At 49.7% G+C, this 19,813-nt stretch overlaps 1 protein-coding gene across 1 annotated transcript in view; it reads left to right on the plus strand.

Annotated features, from left to right (window-relative positions):
- Positions 1 to 2,146: 2,146 nt before the first annotated feature.
- LOC140387814 (protein FAM107B-like) overlaps positions 2,147 to 19,813 on the plus strand; it is a 192,811-nt gene continuing 175,144 nt past the window's right edge. Inside the window, exons 1-2 of the mRNA XM_072470958.1 lie at positions 2,147 to 2,164; positions 2,454 to 2,523. Of these exons, the coding sequence (XP_072327059.1) occupies positions 2,162 to 2,164; positions 2,454 to 2,523 (73 nt within the window). The 5' untranslated portion in view covers positions 2,147 to 2,161. The remainder of the gene's footprint in view (positions 2,165 to 2,453; positions 2,524 to 19,813) is intronic.

The raw sequence follows: 19,813 nt of genomic DNA on the forward strand, positions 1-19,813 counted from the left end.
ATTAGAGGCCCTCAAGTCAGGTTGCAGCTTTAAGCTTGCCCTTCCCCCGCCTGCATGCTGGAAGAGGCTCCTCTCTCCCCTGCAGTTACAGACAAGTCTTTTACTGTTTCTGCCGGGTCTGGTAACCAAACGACATAACATTCCTGGGGGACACTGTCAGGGGAATGTTACAGTCTTCTTCCCACACCGGAAAATGTCAAACAAATGCCGTGGGGGCCCTGTAAAAGAGCCCAAAAGTCCATTCCAAGCGGGAGCTGCCGAATATGCGACCTAGCTCTGCATAGCTGCACCCGGAAGTCCATCCCATGTGTTTTAACCCCAGCCTCCGAATAAAACATTTGAGTGAGATTGGCAAATTAACATCAAATTAGGAATTTAAAATCATGTAATTTTAGCCTTGGGAATAAAAACAGAAAACATTGGAAATGCGCTGGGGGTCAATTGGTTTCTGAAAGAGAAAATATAGATTAACATTTCAATTAAAGACTTTTCACCAAATATTGGAAAGAGAGGAAAATAGGAACAGGAGTAGGCCATTCAGCCCCTCGAGCCTGTCCTGCCATTCAATGAGATCATGGCCGATCTGTGGTCTAACCCCATGCCTTTGGCCCATATCCGGAGGAAACTCACGCAGACACGGGGAGAATGTGAAAACTCCACACAGACAGTCACCCAAGGTTGGAATTGAACCCGGGTCCCATGTGCTGTGAGACAGCAGTGCTAACCACTGTGTCACCCTGCCACCCTTACTCTTTATACTCCAATCCTCTAGATATAAATGCTGGCATTTCTTTCTGATTATTTTCTGCACTTGTTCATGGCATTTTAAGGATCTAAACACCTGAGCCCCAAGTCTCTTTGGATCTCCACCTAAACCATTACCACATAATCATTAAGTCCATGCCAGCTCTCCATGGCAACGAGTCCCACTTCCCCACCTACTTTTATCTTTTTGGTTCAGGTGTTTTTGAAATCCATGGTTGAATCACCCTTTCTGGCAGTACATTCCAGATTCCAATCACACATTGCGGTAAAATTAAGTTTTCTCGTGCTAACTTTGGCTCTTTTCCAGATCACCTTAAATCTGTGTCCTCTGTGTTCTCGAACCGTCCAAGCCCACCTCATGTTGCTTCATGTTTACAAAACATCGGGCAGCACGGTGACGCAGTGGTTAGCGTTGTTGCCTCACGGCGCCGAGGTCCCGGGTTCGATCCCAGCCCCGGGTCACTGTCCATGTGGAGTTTGCACATCCTCCCCGTGTCTGCGTGGGTCGCACCCCCACAACCCAAAGATGTGCAGGGTAGGTGGATTGGCCACGCTAAATTGTTCCTTAATTGGAAAAATAAAAACAATTTACAAAACATCTTTTTTTCTTTTCTTTTTTTTTCTTTTATAAATTTACAGTACCCAAATATTTCCTTCCAATTATTTTCTGCGCGTTTCCCGATGGTGTGAGGTGGCCCCAATGGGAAACCCCAGTGGCCGCTGCGGGAACGGGGAATCCTGCTGTCGGCGGGGGCGCGCCGTGCTGGAAAACGGATGAAGAATCCTGCCCCTTGCTTTTAATTAACTCCTGGGATAATTGCCCTTGAACCGAGTGGCTTTCTCAGTTGTTAGGGCAGTATAAGTCAACCATATTGCAGTGGATCTTGAGTCACAAGACGGCCAGACCAGTTAAGGAGGGCAGAATTCTTTCCCTAAAGGGCAATTGACAACGGTCCATGGTTACCATCTGCTATGGTGGGATTCAAACCCAGGTCCGCAGAGCGTTACCCTTAGTCTCTGCAATACTTTACCCAGTCACAATACCACTGCGCCATCGCCTTAGGGCACTTTGGTGATTTAAGTCTTGACCATTTGGAATTGTCTGTTGGCCAGTAGCAAGAGGAGACTTTATTCCACGATCCCTGTGCCAAGAGGGGGAAGGGCAGGTTGGTATCACCATAATTTGCCCAAAAACATTTAACGTATTATGCTATTTGTATTACCGAGAATGACCTAATATCCTTAAGCAGTTGTGTGGAATTGACTGCCAACAGGAAGTGCATTTTCTTCTGTTTTTTTACCTGTGCCTCATGCAACCACACACCACAGTGCATCCGGTTCCCAACTCTGTTGAAATTCATCTTAAGACTCTTTGAAGAGATACATTTTTATAAGTATGGTAAGTTTAACAGAGTTGGAGACGAAACCTTTCATTTCTCATGTGATGGTATTTAATGTTTGTTGTAAGCACACCAGCCAACGTGGATCGTGAACTGCACCGTTGCAGAGCTGAGTTTACAGAACGGCTACACAGGCTCCGAAGATGTGAAAGATTATTGCTGCTGCCGCTGAAGGCACGGGGTTTAAAAAAAAAATTGTCTTGATCATAAGCTGCTATTTTGCTCCTAACTCTTGTTTTTTTTATTCTGCTTGTTTTCTCGCTATCATCTGTGGTTTCTGCTAAACAGCAACACTCACATGAAGAGGAGTTATCTACATTGCCAGATATGCCAGCAGCAGTTAATGGACCATTATCAGGTGCTGTGCAAAGTATCCTTATCATCAACCTCTGCTCAGAATTGCTTCAATAAGTGTACATAGTTAGCAGATCGTTGCTCTTGCTTGGCTAATCAGGGGGGACGCATTGATTTCCAATAGCCTATCTGGAATTGTAAATTTTTCCAGGTCGGAGTTTGGAAGACACAGTAATCTCGAGGTCTGGCTGGTTTGAGTGCTTCTCTCTTTAAGTACAAGTTTAGGTTTCATGCTTATCCAACTACTTCAAATGGTTTGACATTAATTTTAAAGAGTTGAAGTTACACAAACATGTTTCCCAATCGTCCAGTACCAGCCTGGCAGACGAACTGAGGAAACCATGTGTAACAACACAAACAGTGTTTGCTGAAGCTATGGCACCTAAATGGAATTCCGTCCATCGGTGTTTTAGTTTTACAATTGGCTGATACAAGGAATGAGGGGGCGTGATCAAACGGAAAGTTTTCTAATTGTCATTTGTGGCAGGTTTTGTTGGGAGTTCCCCACCGCTATCTAACCACGCTTAGTCACTTTTCTGGGCCCTGTGTCAACCCCACATTTGGAATTATTTTCATCATCGGGGAACTGAACTCACTGGGCCAGACCGGCTCCTCGGAGATCAGGCGGCCATTTTGAAAGGGTGCCCCAATTTCTAAGAAGACTTATGGATCTCCCCCCAACATGGGCACTACCCCACACCCCCTTGTGATGACTACCCCTCTATGGGGTCGCTGAGGGCCCTCCCTTTTCAGGCCTTCCGCACACCCCCCTTTCGATCCCTCCTTCCCAGGACTCTCATCCTTCACCTCGCCAATCTTTTAAAGGCCCCTTCATACCCGCCCTGCACTCCGACCCTCCAAACCCTCATCCACCCTCCTTTCATGAGTATGGCTCCCCCAGGCCCTGACCCTTGACAGTACCAGCCTGGCACTGCTAGCCTGGCACCTAGGCAGTGCCATGATACTCGTGTTCCATAGGGATGGTCAGGGGGCCCTGTCCCTGACCACCCAGGGGCCTCTGATGGCCCGGGGGATGCCGGGAGCCCGATAGATCCCAGGTCAGCACACACATGTGGGGCTTGGTCATGTCCATTGTGGGCGGGATCCTGATCGCGATGCCTTGCGAGGTCTGGGTAGATCACGCCAGGGCTACTGGCTGCCGGGAAGCCTGTGGGAGGCTTCACCTGGCATCTACCGGCTGGATCGCGCTCCTGTTTGGGCGCAATGCGGCTGGTAGATCGCTCCCTAGATGTTTTGGGAAGAGAGAGAGAACTGAAGGGATATGGTTGGAAGAAGTCAGATAATGCTGAGATCAGCCGGAATTGTTTTGGCTTTTCCATGGCCTAGAAGGTTCATTTTTGTTTATTAATTGCATTCGTTAATTCAACAGCCTGTTAATTTAAAACAGGGTTTCACCTTTGCCTATTTAAAAAAACATACTTTCTAAATAAATGCGTGAACATGTTTCACAAAGGCGGATTGCTGTTTTTAAATAGACAATATAAAGGTTATTCTCACAGTGTGCCAATTTGTTCAAGTGACCAGAAAAGCAACTCTATTTATCCATAGAATCGCCACAGTGCAGAAGGTGGCCATTCTGCCCATCGTGTCTGCACCGACCCTCTGTAAGAGCACCCTACCTAGGCTCATTCCCCGCACTATCCCCGTAACACCATAATCCCACCTAACCTGCAGATCTTTGGACTGTGGGAGGAAACCGGAGCACCCGAGGAAATCCACGCAGACTCGGGGAGAACGTGCAGACTCCGCACAGACAGTCACCCGAGGTTGAAATTGAACCCGGGTCCCTAGTGCTGTGAGGCAACAGTGCCAACCACTGTGCTACCATGCTGTACACACCTGGTCTTTCCCTTTCATTGAACCTAGACGCTGATGCTGAATATCAGAATTGATTTTCCATCATAGCAGGCATTGAAGTCAAATTAAAAAGTTTAGCCTCAGAGACAGACTTGTGGAACACACATAAACAAACGTTTTACGCTATCAACAGGAACTGCATTATCAGGCCCATGTCCTCTACATCAGAGTTTTTCACCGTGTAGGTGGCGACCCACGGGTAGGGAGTGGGCAGGTGTCAGGAGGGTCGCGGACCGATCGGTTGTGGTGTTCCTGATTGCAGGAGAAGTGCCCAATGTCCGCAGCCGGCTTTTAAATTATATGATGCAGTCGTCCAGTTCGAAGCAGTGGTGACGGAGAGCAGGCCATGCGCCCAGCACATACACCGACATCATGCACCCTGTACGTCAGTGCAATCGACAGAAAATCTCAAGAGGAGAGATTCCTCCATTTTCTGGCTGCGGGCTAGCAAGGCAAGGAACTGTGAGGAACTGAAGATGTTTTGTTACAAGGTAGAGAGGGTGAGAGACACAAACAGGCAGTGTACCTCCTGGTCAGGAACTCACAACTGAATCTGCTGGAGAGAGCTGCTGAGGAGAGTCCATGGTGGGACAGAGCAGTGTTAGTGTTAGCTTTGAACAGAGCTCCAGGGCCTCTGGTGAACAGCCAACAAAGAAAAAACTGAAATCGGGAATAAAGCAGTATAAAGATTAAATTAATGGTGCGAATGCAAATCAGGATGCAAAGTCCATGTGTATTATATGCAGGGAAGTATTGGCAACTGAGAGTTTAAAACTTTGAAGACTAAGCTTGGCGAATTCGAGGACAAACCCCTTGATGTTTCTCAAAAGATGCAGCAAGGACGTAAATCATCAGCTGAAGCCCTCATCAGAAATATAATATTGAATAATAAAACAAGTGATATCGTGAGGACCAAGCAGGCTCACCTGCCTCTTTACAGGTGGGCAAAAATGGTGGGTCGTGAAGGTCGACCAGTTGGTAAAAGTGGTTCCGGGGTGGGGGGTGGAGGGGGCGGAGTTTGAAAAACTCTGCTCTGCTTCAGTAAAATGAATCAAGGTTTTCACCTGAGTTCACATCGTAACAATGGAGGAAGAGCTGAAGAAACACTGGAAAATGGAGTTAATGGTAATTATAATAATCTTTATTGTCACAAGTAGGCTTACATTAACACTGCAATGAAGTTACTGTGAAAATCCCCTAGTCGCCACATTCCGGCACCTGTTCGGGTACACAGAGGGAGAATTCAAAATGTCCAATTCACCTAATAGCACGTCTTTTGGGACTTGTGGGAGGAAACCGGATCACCCGGAGGAAACCCACGCAGACACGGAGAGAACGTGCAGACTCCGCACAGACAGTGACCCAAGCCGGGAATCGAACCTGGGACCCTGGCGCTGTGAAGCAACAGTGCTAACCACTGTGCTACCGTGCCACCCACGTTTAGACAATTGGGTTTTCACAGCTCCTTGACAAAGTTATAGCAAACAAGCAAAGAGCTCCCTTGGGAAAATACACCCCTCAAAATCAATTCCACAACAACTCGTTATCAAGGCAATCACGTGGTCATAACCGCAACAAAAGATGTTACTGCCCTGGTCAATTATGTGTTTTCACACAGGTTTATTCCTGGGCTCGATTAACAACAGTGAACTATTTCAAAACTTTGCAATTCTGTCGGTCTGAAATGGATAGCACTCTCATTCAGCACTTATTCCTTTGACATGAAGCACATTTCAGTTGGCTTACTTGATATATAAGCTACCTCCGACTGGGGGCACTGTTGTTAATTTAATCAACACCGAGCATAATGCATCTCCCACTGCACAGCACCAGTGAAATAAACACAACATTTTAACAGCTGTTGGATGTGGTTAATGCTGAGACAACTGAGCTTTCAATAATTAAACATGGGTATAAACTTCTAGAAATGTCCTGTGTGGTGTTGAAAGTGCAATGTTTCTTCATGAATTAGTGCTCCTGCATTACCCGGCTGCCAGTGCACCGAATCTGGACCATTAGAAACTCTCCTAAACTGCTGGCAATTTTCTGCACCAGTTGGAATGGGCTAGTGTGAGTGCACTGCAGCCTGCGTAATTTACACTGTATTAGCCCAAGCTATCAGTAGTCTGGAGCTTGCCTCTGTTTCTACTGATACTCCCTAGGCTCCCTGTGCTCTATTCCTAACACAGCAACACAAATACCACATCACCAAAGGAACAGTCGTGTAACTCACACATGAGCAGTTGTCTAAAAGTTGTTGTAGTTTCCTCGCTGAGTAAACGCTCGGCTCACCGATGGATAGAAACGTGAGCCTGTTTTGCAAGAACCAGCCGTTCTTTTCACTGCTACCTCGAGTGGAAAAGTTTTCTTCTGGTCAACCTCGGTATCTTTAAAGACGAGAATTTAATTTACCGTAACACCGGGGGCCTTGGGCTCGCGACCACCGGTAGCATAAATATCTTACTTTAAAAAAAAATAGTATTTCTATTCCAATTTTCAACATTTTGCATTTTACAAAAAAAAAACCACACCCAACATATTAAACCTCCTGCCCAGTAAAAAAAAACCTCCCCATCTTAACAGTCAATGGTAACCGACTCTTCGAAATACAAAATGGACAAACCCCAACTCTTGTGGGACCCATCACTCCCCCCCCCCCCCCCCCCCCCCCCCCGAGGGAAAATTTCACCTTCTGCAGGGATAAGAACTCCAATAGGTCCCCTCGCCATGCCGAGGTACAGGGCAGAGAAACTGACCTCCACCCCAATAGGACCTGCCTGCGAGCAATCAGCAAGGCGAAGGCTAAGACATCTGCCCCTGCTCCCGCCTGCAGCTCCCACACCACTGGCAGCTGTCCTCCACCCCCTCAAACAGCCAGCTCATCCTCGACCTCATCAGGCGCGCCCTGCACACCACCTTCAGCTGTATCGACCCCGGCCTCGCACATGGGGCCGAGGGCTTCACCCTCCGCAGCACCTCGCACCACAACCTCTCCTCTGGAGAGCCAGCAAGCTCAGCTCTACAGAGATCGGAGCGCCTTTTTTAAAGGTCGTCTCAACCTCACTGTTGAGGTAAAGACCCCTCCCCAAAATATCGCCAGCATCGGGGCTCAGTGGAAACCCCCCCCAACAATTGGGATACCCTGTAGACCCCCCCTCCAAGCCACACCCCCTGGCCCTGACCCTGACTGCCAACCTAGTGAACAAACAAGATGTGAATGTTAATGAGGGGGCCTAATGTCCCATTGAGGACCCCTCTGGGAAATTGGGCTGCCAGCTGAGCAGAGATTTGTGAGGGGGCAGGGTTGGGTGGCACGGTACTGCTCCACTCATGTTTTCCAGGGCAGATACGCTCATTCAGAGAAGGATTTACCCTCGTTTTCAGGTTTGAACATTCCCGCTCTTTCTCCTTCCACATCACCTCGAGCTACAGCCTGCAATCAGCTTGCTCTGTGCTGCCAGTGGTGGTGTGCTAAATGTTCGCAGCTCCCCCAAATAATGAAGCCTGTTTCAGACCACCTCATGTCTCCATTTGGCCCAAGGAGTTTCCAACTCCCAAATGACGGGTTAGGATGTAATGGCCTTGGAGAGGGTGTAGCATAGATTTGCCAGAATGATACTGGCTGCACTCATCCAGGCAAGTGGAGTGTCTTCCATCACACTCCTGACTTTTGCCTTGTAGATGTTAAACAGGCTTTGGGGAGTCAGGAGGTGAGTTAATCGCCGCAGGATTCCCAGCCTCTGACCTGCTCTTGTAGCCACAGTATCTATATGGCTGAACCAGTTCAGTTTCTGGTCAATGGTAACCCCCAGGATGTTGATAGTGGGGGATTCAGTGATGGTAATGCCATTCAATGTCCAGGGATGATGGTTTGATTCTCTCTTGTTGGAGATGGTCATTGCCTGGCACTTGTGTGGCGCGAATGTAACTTGCCACTTGTCAGTCCAAGTTTAGACATTGTCCAGGTCTTGCTGCATTTGGACACGGACTGCTTCATTATCTGTGGGTTTGTGAATGGTGCTGAACATTGTGCAGTCATCAACGAAAATCCCTTCTTCTAAGCTTATGATGGACGGAAAGTCTGTTGTCCTTAATATTATGAAATCTTCAATCAAATCATCCCTTAAGCTTCTAACCAGTCTATAACCCTGGTTTGCGTAGTTTCTTCTGCATAATTGGCACTCAGAGTTCAGGGGCGGGATTCTCCGACCCCCACTGGGTCGGAGAATCGCCGGAGGGCGGCGTGAATCCTGCCCTGCCGACCCGACGGTTGCCGGAATTCTCCGGCTGCCGAATTCTCCAGCGCCGGGGTTTTGTCGGGGGTGGGAATCACGCCGCGCCAGTCGGCGGCCGCTCGCAGCGGCCCCCCGGTGATTCTCCGGCCCGCGATGGGCCGAGTGGCCGCCCGTTTTCGGCCGGTCCCGCCGGCGTAAAGCAAACCAGGTCCGAACCGGCGGGACCTGGCTCTGCGGGCGGCCTGCAGGGTCCTCGGAGGAGGGGGGGGCGTGGGGGGATCTGGCCCCGGGGGGTGCCCCCACGGTGGCCTGGCCCGCGATTGGGGCCCACTGATCCACGGGCGGGCCTGTACCGTGGGGGCACACTATCCCTCAGCGCCGGCCGCTGTAACGGTCCGCCATGGCTGGAGAAGAATCCCCCTGCGCATGCGCTGGGATCACACCAGCACACGCTGGCGCTCCCGCGCATGCGCCAACCCGCGCCGGCCAGCGGAGGCCCTTCAGCGCCGGTTGGCGTGGCACCAACCCCTCCTGGTGCCGGCCTAGCCCCTGAAGGCGCAGAGGATTCCGCACCTTCCGGGCGGCCCGACGCCGGAGTGGTTCACGCCGCTCCTCGACGCCGGTGCGACCCGCCCCGTCGGTTAGGGGAGAATCCCGCCCCAGATATCATTCTGGTAAATCTACACTGCACTCCCTGCAATACCGATATATCCATCTTGACGTGTGAAGCCTCCAATCACAATATTTAAGGTGTGTCCTAACCAGGGCTTTGTTGAAGCAGACTTCTGCCAGGTTTTGAATATTCATAGCACTACTTCTTACCGTGGATATTATTTACACCAACAAATGCTATTAGAATTTATAATTAAAATTAATTTTGCAAATGTTTTTCTATTTAGCAGTTATTACCCAGGTACATGCAGCAGCATGTTTGCAGAGTGTAGTTTATACATCAAAGATTTTCTTCATTCAAACAGTAAAGAGGAAGTGAGTGAAAGATCACTCAGGAGTATTATTTCTCAAGTTTATCCCTATACCTCATTGTCGGGAAGTGTTGCCCCACACTACTCAATACTTTCCCATTGAAATGTGGCTAAGAGCTGGTGTGGAAACCCTCAGATGCGGGTGTCTGTGTGTGTGTGTGTGAATATATGTGAACCATGGTTGTGATTGTTGGCAGATGATTTAGTTGTCCCCATTCTGTTACTATCTGATGTTTCTCCCCCCCCCCCCCCAAACCTACACTCTCACTGCCGATTCCTCCCCCTCCCTCAGTTGTTGCTCCAGCCTAACCCAGACTATTTGGAAACTTTGCCATCCTATTTGATCCCAGACTGAGTTTGCAACCCCATATCCTTTACATCACCAACAATGGCCTACTTCCAGCTCTGCCCCTCCACACCTGCAAAGCTTCTCTGTGTCCTGGTAACCTCCAGGTTTGATTATTCCAATCGCCGTCATGCTAACACCCCTTCCTCGAAAAGGCCACAGTTTATCTGGAACTCTGCCCCCCCCAGCCCCCTCTTCCACATCTGATTATGCTGCCCGCTTCCCCCAGGTTTTGCGCATCTGAGTCCACTCAGGAACTGGGATGTATTCAATGGCTGAAGCAAGAATGTAAATTGTATTGAAATCTATTACACATCACACAAAGTAACTTTATTCTATCTCCTTTAATTATAAACACAAGGGAAAGCTATTGGGCAACGCGTGGTTCTGAGGGCCTGGACTCCTGGAAGCACCTTGAGGATTGAGGGAGAGTGCTGAAAACTGGGGAGGAAGAAAATCAGGAGGAGTCTGACCCCAACCCATTGCAGATACCTGCCAACCGAGGGTGACCTCAGGGCAGATGCAGAAGCATGTCAATTGCCAACATTCTCAGTTTGGAATAGGCCCAAAGGAAAAAGCCATTCTAAAAAGAGTAACATACTCAATAACTTAATACAATACATTACAACAGTGACAATACATTACATCAGAGAGAATTGGATTGGATTTGTTTATTGTCACATGTACCAAGGTACAGTAAAAAGTACTGTTCTGCGTGCAGCTCAGACCGATCATTCCGTACGTGAAAAGAAAATACATAATAAGACAAACATAAAATACACAATGTAAATACATAGACACAGGCATCGGGTGAAGCATACAGGAGTGTAGTACTACTCAGTAGAGAAGATGTGTGACGAGATCAGATCAGTCCATAAGAGGGTCTTTAGGAGTCTGGTAACAGTGGGGGAGAAGCTGTTTTTGAGCCTGTTCGTGCGTGTTCTCAGACTTCTGTATCTCCTGCCCGATGGAAGAAGTTGGAAGAGTGAGTAAGCCGGGTGGGAGGGGTCTTTGATTATGCTGCCCGCTTTCCCCAGGCAGCGGAAGGTGGAGACAGAGTCAATGGATGGGAGGCAGGTTCGTGTGATGGACTGGGCTGTGTTCACGACTCTCTGAAGTTTCTTGCGATCCTGGGCCGAGCAGTTGCCATACCAGGCTGTGATGCAGCCAAATAGGAAGCTTTCTATGGTGCATCTGTAAAAGTTGGTAAGAGTCAATGTGAACATGCCGAATTTCCTTAGTTTCCTGAGGAAGTATAGGCGCTGTTGTGCTTTCTTGGTGGTAGCGTCGACCAGGACAGATTTTTGGAGATGTGCACCCCTAGGAATTTGAAACTGCTAACCATCTCCACCTCGGCCCCGTGATGCTGACAGGGGTGTGACCAGCTCTTTAGTTTTTCTGACATTGGGAGAGAGATTGGTGTCATTACTTCACTCCACTAGGTTCTCTATCTCCTTCAGCTTTGACAAAGGACATCTGGACTCAAAATGTTAGTTCTTTTCTCTCCCTACATATGCTGCCAGACCTGCTGAGATTTTCCAGCATTTTCTCTTTTGGTCTCTACCTCCCGCCTGTATTCTGACTCAGTGTTGTTCGAGATTCAACACACTACGGTCGTGTTGTCAGCAAACCTGTAACTTGGAGTCACATTTTGGCATGCAGTGGTGTGTGTAAAGGGAGTATAGTAGGGGACTAAGCACGCAGCCTTGTGGGGCCCCGGTATTGAGGGCTATCTTGGAGGAGGTGTTATTTATCCTTACTGATTGTGGTCTATGGGTCAGAAAGTTGAGGATCCAGTTGCAGAGGGAGGAGCCAAGTCCTAGGTTTTGGAGTTTGGGATTGGGATGAGGTTGGGATTATGGTGTTGAAGGCGGAGCTGTAGTCAATAAATAGGAGTCTTACACAGGAGTCCTTGTTGTTGAGATGCTCCAGGGATGAGTGTAGGGCCAAGGAGATGACGTCTGCTGTGGACCGGTTGCGGCGGTATGCAAATTGCAGTGGATCAAGGCATTCTGGGAGTATGAAGTTGATGTGCTTCATGACCAACCTCTCAAAGCACTTTATTACGATCGATGTCAAGGCCATCAGACGATGGTTGTTGAGGCATGTTGCTTGGTTCTTCTTTGGCACCGGAATGATGGTGGTCTTCTTGGAGCAGGTGGGGATCTCAGAATGGAGTAGGGAGAGATTGAAGATGTCCGCGAACACATCTGCCAGCTGGTCCGCGCAGGATCTGAGTGCACGACCATGGACCCCATCAGGACCCGTCGCCTTCCGAGGGTTCACTTTTAAGAAGACCGATCTGACTTTAGAAGCTGTGATGGTGGGTATGGGTGTCTGAGGCTGCTGGGGCACTCGACAGCAGTTTGATGGTTTCCTGTTGAACCGAGCATAGAATGCATTGAGTTCATCGTGGAGGGGTGCGCTGCTACCGGAGATTCTACTCAGCATACATTACGCCAGTGAGAATACATTACAAGGTGTTTCTCTGACTAATTGTTGCCAGGAGGAACATACCGTGCTGTTTTTCTGACTCTTACATACATTAGCTGATCCACCTTCCTTTTCATCTGTTTCATGTCCCGATATGAGATGGAATGGAAATACTTTAAACCTGCCAGATCACAATTCATCAAATGAGTGTGTGTTTGTGAGATCTTGGCAATGCAACATGACATGTTGAGTCATTCAGTTTCAAGAGGCCACCATCTCCAGCTGGATGAGCTCCTGATCTTATCCAGGGGTTGCGTGGGGAGATGTTTGCCGGATGCAAAGACTTTCTCCACCAGCTCAGGCAGAACGTGCTGTGGGTGTGTGTCTCTGAGGGGCTGTTTTCAGGAGGGGCCCTGTGTGGCCCAGGGTAGAGAAGATCACTGTTTGCTGCTGCATAACATAAATTTTAAAAATGGAGACAATAACATTAAAAATAATAATTAACTAACATCTGTGTTCACTTCTCGGCACAAGTATTGCTGCTTTGGTTAAGATATTTAAAGCAGATTGTAAGGTTTGCTTCATCAACAGCTGGAGCTTAGAGATTCCAGAAATGCAAATTTTAATCTGATCTAAAAAATGCCTGGGGTTTTTCTATAAAAAGTCCATCTAGACCTGTACGGTTTATCGTAAGGGATAGAGTTGAAAAAGAAACATTTCAAAATTGAGCGTTGACCGAAAAATTCATCACTCAAATATCCCCTCTGCTATTGGAGATATCACAAAGGAGATTGGACAACTGAGAGCAATGGATGTTAAAAGGAATAAACGGCAAGGTGAGAGGGGATTGTATCATAAGGGTACACAGAACAGAAGAATAAAGGATTATTAATGGGAAATTAATAGAGACAATATGGAAAGATATTTAATTCTGTCCAAGGTTGTAAACTGGGGGTAGGTAAAACTCGGCACCATTTTCACCTTTAACACAGAATCCAGGCTACGACAGTGAACATCACTATTCTATTTCAATCGTACGCGGCATTTCATCTTTATTTTCTCTTTTTTTTCAAAACGCATTTTATTCAAACTTGTATCAAAGTAGGTTACAGCAATAAACACCCCGGGAAACATTCTTCCCAACAATCAACTATACAGTTTATACAGATTTTTCTCCTTTTTCACCCCCACTACTACCCCCCCACCCCCCCACCCCCCTGCGATGAACAGCTCCTCAAACACGGTCACAAACATCCCCCACCTTTTCTCAAACTCCCCTGCTGAGCCCCTTAACTCATACCTTATCTCCTCCAACCGCAGGAAGTCGTACAGTCACCCAACCAAGCCGCTACCCCCGGTGGCGATGCCGACCGCCACTCCAGCAAAATTCGTCGCCGTGCAATCAGAGAGACGAAGGCCAAGACATCGGCCTTCCTCCTCTCCATGAGCTCCGGCTTCTCTGAAACCCCAAATATCGCCACCAAAAGGTCCGGGTCCACTCCCTCCCCCACTATCCTGGCTAAGACCCCGAACACTCCCGTCCAGAATCTTCCCAATTTTTCACAACCCCAAAACATGTACGCATGATTCGCTGGCCCCGCCCACACCTCTCACACTCATCTGCTACCCCCCGAAAGAACCCACTCATTCTCGCCCGAGTCATATGCACCCTGTGCACCACCTTAAACTGTATCAGGCTCATCCTTGCACAAGAGGAGGTCCCGTTTGGGGATTCAGGCCTTCACAGTGCCTCACTCCGTACTCCCCAATTGATCTCCATTCCCAACTCTGCTTCCCATTTCTCCTTGATCTTCACCACCCACTCACCTCCCTGCTCCCCAATTCTTCCCTCCCCTTCCACATCCGGAAGCAGCAGTCGCTCCAGCAGATCCTGGCAATCTAGGGAACCCCTTCCAGACCTTTTGTGCAAAGTCCCGAACCTGTAGATACCTGAACTCACTCCCCCTCAGCAGCTCTAACCTCTCCCTTAGCTCCTCCAGACTGGCGAACCCTTCCTCCAAATACAAATCCCTCACCTTGACCAGCCCCACTTCCCTCCACCTCCTGTATACACTATCCACCCCCCCCCCCCCCCCCGGCTCAAACCCATGATTCTCGCACAGCAGCGTTAGCACCGACATCCCTTCCACCCTAAAATGCCTCCTCAGCTGATTCCATATCTTCACCGTGGACTGCACCACCGGGCTCCCTGAATACCTACTCGGAGCCATTGACAATGCTGCCGTCACCATAGCCCTCAAACTAGACCCCTTACAAGATTCCTCCTCCATCCTAATCCACTCTACCCCTTCTCCTTCCCACCATCGCCGCACCTTGTCCACATTCACCGCCCAATAATAATGTAGCAAGTTTGGCAACGCCAACCCCCCCTGCTGCCTCTGTAGCAGGGTCCTCCCCACCCTCGGCACCTTCCCCGCCCATACAAAGTCAGAGATGATTGTGTCCACTTTCCGAAAAAAGGCCTTTGGTATAAAGATCGGGAGAGCCTGAAAGATAAACAAGAACCTCGGCAGAATATTCATTTTCACCACTAGGACCCTCCCCGCCAATGTTAAGTGCAGTGTATCCCACCTCTTAAGATCCTCCCTGGCCTCCTCCACCAGCTTCGTTAAGATCCACTTATGGAGCCCCGTCCATTCCCTCGCTGCCTGAATCCCCAAGTACCTAAACCTATCCCTCGCTACCGTAAATGGCATCCCCACTAAATTAGCCCGCTGTGCCAGCTCATTCACCGGGAATACCTCGCTTTCCCCTACATTCAGCTTGTATCCCGAGAACCCTCCAAACCTCCCTAACAGGCCCATAATCCTTCCCATACTCTCTAATGGATCCGAAACATACAGCAAGAAGTCATCGGCATAGAGCGACACCCGATGCTCCCTCTGTTCCCTCATAATCCTCTGCCACTCTGCCGACCCCCTGAGAGCCATCGCCAATGGCTCTATGGCCAGCGCAAACAGCAGCGGCGACAGCGGCACCCCTGCCTTGTACCCCTGCGTAAGTCAAAGCTTCGTGAGCTCATATCATTCATCCTCACCCTCGCTCTTGGCGCCACATACAGCAACCGCACCCATGCCACAAATCTCGGCCCAAACCCAAACCTTCCCAAAACTTCGAACAAGTACCGCCATTCCACCCGGTCAAATGCTTTCTCCGCGTCCATGGACACCACCACCTCCGGTACCAGAGCTCTCGACGGATTCATCACCACATTCAACAGCCGTCTTATATTACTCGCGAGCTGCCTGCCCTTCATGAAGCCTGTTTGATCTTCTGCAAACACTCCCGGGACACACCCCTCCATCCTCCCCGCCGGCAACTTAGCCAATACTTTCACATCCGTGTTCAATAGTGATTGGGTCTATACGACCCACATTCCACCCGATCCTTTCCCTTTTTTGGGGATTAGTGTGATTACCGCCTGCTTCATCATCTCCGGCAACTCCCCCTTCTCCAGCGCTTCATTAAACGCCCCCAACAGATGTGGTGCCAGGTCCGCCGCAAATTCCATATAAAATTCTGCCGGGTACCCATCCGGCCCAGGGGCCTTCCCCGACTTCATACCCCTGATACTATCCAGCACCTCCCTCAGCCCCAGAGGCTCCTCCAACGCCTGCCTCTTTGCTTCCTCCACCTGGGGAAATTCCAGCTCGTCCAGAAACCACCCCATGTCCCCCTCCTCTCCTCCTGGGTCTGCCTCATAAAGTCCCTGGTAATACACTCTAAATGCCTCATTTATCTTCCCTGGCTCTGACACCACATCCCCAGCCCCAGTCCGGATCTTCAATATTTCCCTGGACGCAGCCTGCCTCCGCAGCTGGAGCGCCAGCATGCGGCTCGCCTTCTCCCCATACTCGTATTGCCCCCCTCTTGCCCTACCGCCCTCCCCGTTGTCAGTCTGTCAAATTGCCCCTGCAACTTTTTCCTCCTCGCCAATCCCTCCTCGGTGGGCACCCTCGAATATTCCCTGTCCACCTCCACTATCTCGCTCACTAGACAGTCATGTTCCGCCCTCCTTTCCTTATTCGCACGAACCGTAAATGAGAATTTCTCCCCGGACCACTGCCTTCAGTGCTTCCCAAAAAATACCCGCCGCCACCTCCCCATTCTGATTGAACTCCACATAATCCCTAATCGCCAACCACACCTTATCACAAAAACCTCCATCCGCCAACAACCCCGAGTCAAACCTTCACCCTGGCCTCTGCTCTCGTCCCGTACTGAACCGAATATCCAGCCAGTGGGGTGCATGGTCTGAGATAACTATCCCCGTATACTCTGCCCCCTCCACTCCAACCAAAATCTCCCGACTCACTACAAAGTAATCAATCCTCAAATACACCTTATAGACGTGTGCAAAGAAGAAATACTCCCTTCCCCCTGGGTTCTGAAAGCACCATGGATCCACCATACCCATCCTCTCCATAAACCCCCCCCAGCTCCCTTGCCATTCGTACCCTACCCATCGACCTGGAGCTCGATCTATCCACCCTCGGCTCCAGGACACAGTTAAAATCTCCTCCCATGATCAACTGGTACGTGGCCAAATCTAGGATTGCTGCCAGCAACCCCCTCATAAAACCCACATCATCCCAATTTGGGGCATACACATTTACCAACACTACCGGTGCCCCTTCCAATACCCCGCTCACAATCACATATCTCCCACCTGGATCCCTCACCTCCTTTGCACTCACAAATCCCATTTTTTTGCTTATTAAAATCGCCACACCCCTCGATTTCAAATCAAACCCCGAGTGAAGAACCTGCCTGACCCACCCCTTCCTTAACCTAACCTGGTCCTTCACACGGAGGTGTGTCTCCTGCAAAAAGACAACCCCCGCTTTCAAGCTCCTGAGGTGCGCGAACACCCGTGACCTTTTAACCGGCCCATTCAGTCCCCGGACGTTCCACGTTACCAACCTTACCGGAGGCTTACGCCTTCAATCCCCTCTCCCGTCCGTCATCTTCCCCACTTAACTTCTGCCCCTTTAATTCCACTCTGTACCTAGCCCATCCCAGGTGGCCCCTTTCTTCACCCTTGACCATGTCATCTCTCACCCCCTGCCGCGTCGCAGAAACCCCCCATCCCCGCTTTTCCCCTTCCACTTCTTTCCCCCCCACGTCCCCTTTCCCCCCTCCCCCCGGCCACCCCTCTTGGCCTTCTCCCCACCACCTCACTTCCGTTCACCAGCATAACCTGCTAGCACGGCTGCCCCTGCCCAAAGGCACATCCTAATGACCCCCCGCTCTTCAGCTCCAAGAAGAAGGCCTCCTGCTGGCCTTACCCTCCGCCACCCAAACAAGGACTTCTCCTGAACTCCAGGTAGCCTTCTCCAAAAGCAAACAAACAGATGTTAAATACAAACAGTTCCATAAAACAGGAGGGGCCGGGGGGGCAGCGTACATAAACCTTTCACCCCTACAACTCCTTACAATCTCAACATTGAACAGAACCCCCCCCCCCCCCCCCCACAAAAAGAGACAAAAATCCCCCAATCCCTACACCCACTTCAAACATGCTCCCGACCATTACATAGTGCCAGCACCCCGGTTCCCAAGCATTGTCCACTCAGTTCTCGCCCAGTTTATGCTCCTTAATGAAGTCTTCAGCCACTTCTGGAGTCTCGAAATAATACTCCCGGCCTCTGAACGTCACCCATAATGTCGCCGGATCTTGCACCCCAAACCTGATCTGCCGCCGGTACAGCACCGCCTTGGCCTTGTTGAAACCTGGCCGCCGTTTTGCCAACTCTGCTCCGATGTCCTGATAAATCCAGATGTTATTTCCCTCCCAGTCGTAGCTACGCTTCTCCCTGGCCCACCGTAGAATTGTCTTTCTCCACAAATTTATGGAGTCTCACAATCACCGCCCGCGGCGGCTCCCCAGCTCTAGGCTTTTGCCTCAGAGACCTATGCGCTCGGTCCACTTCAGGTGCCTTATCTAGCACCTCTTCTGCCACCAATCCCGCCAGCATCCTCGAGACGTACCTCGTGGCACTCACTATTCACAGGTTCTGTCTTCTCGAGGCATTCTCCTGCTCCTCCAGCTTTGCCCTCAGCATTTTACAAAGATCTCCTAAGAGCCCCACCTCCGCCTCCAGAGCCACCACACGATCGCTGTGGTCCGAGATCACTCCTTCAATCTCCTGAATCTGTGACCCCTGCACCTCCAAACACCTCTCCATCTGCTCCAAAGTACTCTTCCGGGGTGCCACAGCTTCTGCAGTGGCCTTTGCAGGATCCTCATGCATTTCTTTCCTCTGTTTATGGAATTCCTCCTTGATAAAAGTCATCGGTTCCTGTATCTGGGGCCTTGCAGCTTGCTCCTCCCCTGCCTGCATGCTGGAAGAGACTGTGAAGCACAAGACTGTTTCAACTTTCCAGCCAAACCTCTCACTGTTTTCTGCCGGGTCTGGCGATCAGAAGACAGACCATTCCAGGGGTAAACTACTCCTCTAACATTCACTACGCCTTTTCATCAAAATTCCTCCCGGATCTGGGTAAAAAGAGCCCTTTCCTGCGACTTTGAACAGGAACAGCCCTTTATGTGACCAACCACTCCATGGTCACAAGCGGAAATGCCTTTGACTTCTAATTTTACAGTCCTGTAAGAAATATAGGGACACTAGAGAGAAAATTCAGCAAAGATTTACACGGGTGACGTGTCAGGGATGAATGAACAAAGCTGGGGCTGTTTTCTCCTGAAAGTGAGTAAACAGCCTGAGACTGAGAGGGAGTCAGACACACACTCACGCACCTGGCCGGAGTTCTCCGTCCATTGGGATTCTCTTTCCCGCTGGCAGCGCTCCCTGCTCGTGGGATTCCCGGCAGCGTGGGGTGGCTTCAATGGGGACCGGCGAATCTTGCCCCTTCTTATTCCGCAATGGTTATTTTTAGCCTTTAAAAATCATACAAATGTATCGCTTTGACGTTGCTTTATTTTTGCTCAGACGTTATTTCTTTTCTTCACGCTCAAACCATTTTTTTGAAATCCATTCATCTTTCTGAAATCTGCATCCCGGCCCCTTTGAATGAGGAACAAAAATGGAAATGTGGCCCTCACACAAAAAAAGTCGGGCTGCTGTTCTAGTGTCTGTGAAAGAGAGGCCCAATCCCTCCACACAGGGCAATCCACTCGTCCCAACTTTCAGTCAAGTGAACCTTTGTTGTGTCATTACTAAGACAAGTATACCCTTCCTTTGTTGGTGAGACCAGACTGCACACTGTACTGCAGGTGTCAGTTCACCAACGTCCTACACAATTGCTGTCAGATTTCTTTGCCCTTACACTGCAGTCAATGGAGACCAAAACCCACACCCCAACTACTGAACTTCTAGCCTTAAACTCAACGTCATATTGACTGTGGCTTTATTCACGATGCCACCATTGAATCAC

This window comes from Scyliorhinus torazame, chromosome 13 (genome assembly GCF_047496885.1).
Source record: "Scyliorhinus torazame isolate Kashiwa2021f chromosome 13, sScyTor2.1, whole genome shotgun sequence".
Lineage (NCBI taxonomy): Eukaryota > Metazoa > Chordata > Chondrichthyes > Carcharhiniformes > Scyliorhinidae > Scyliorhinus > Scyliorhinus torazame.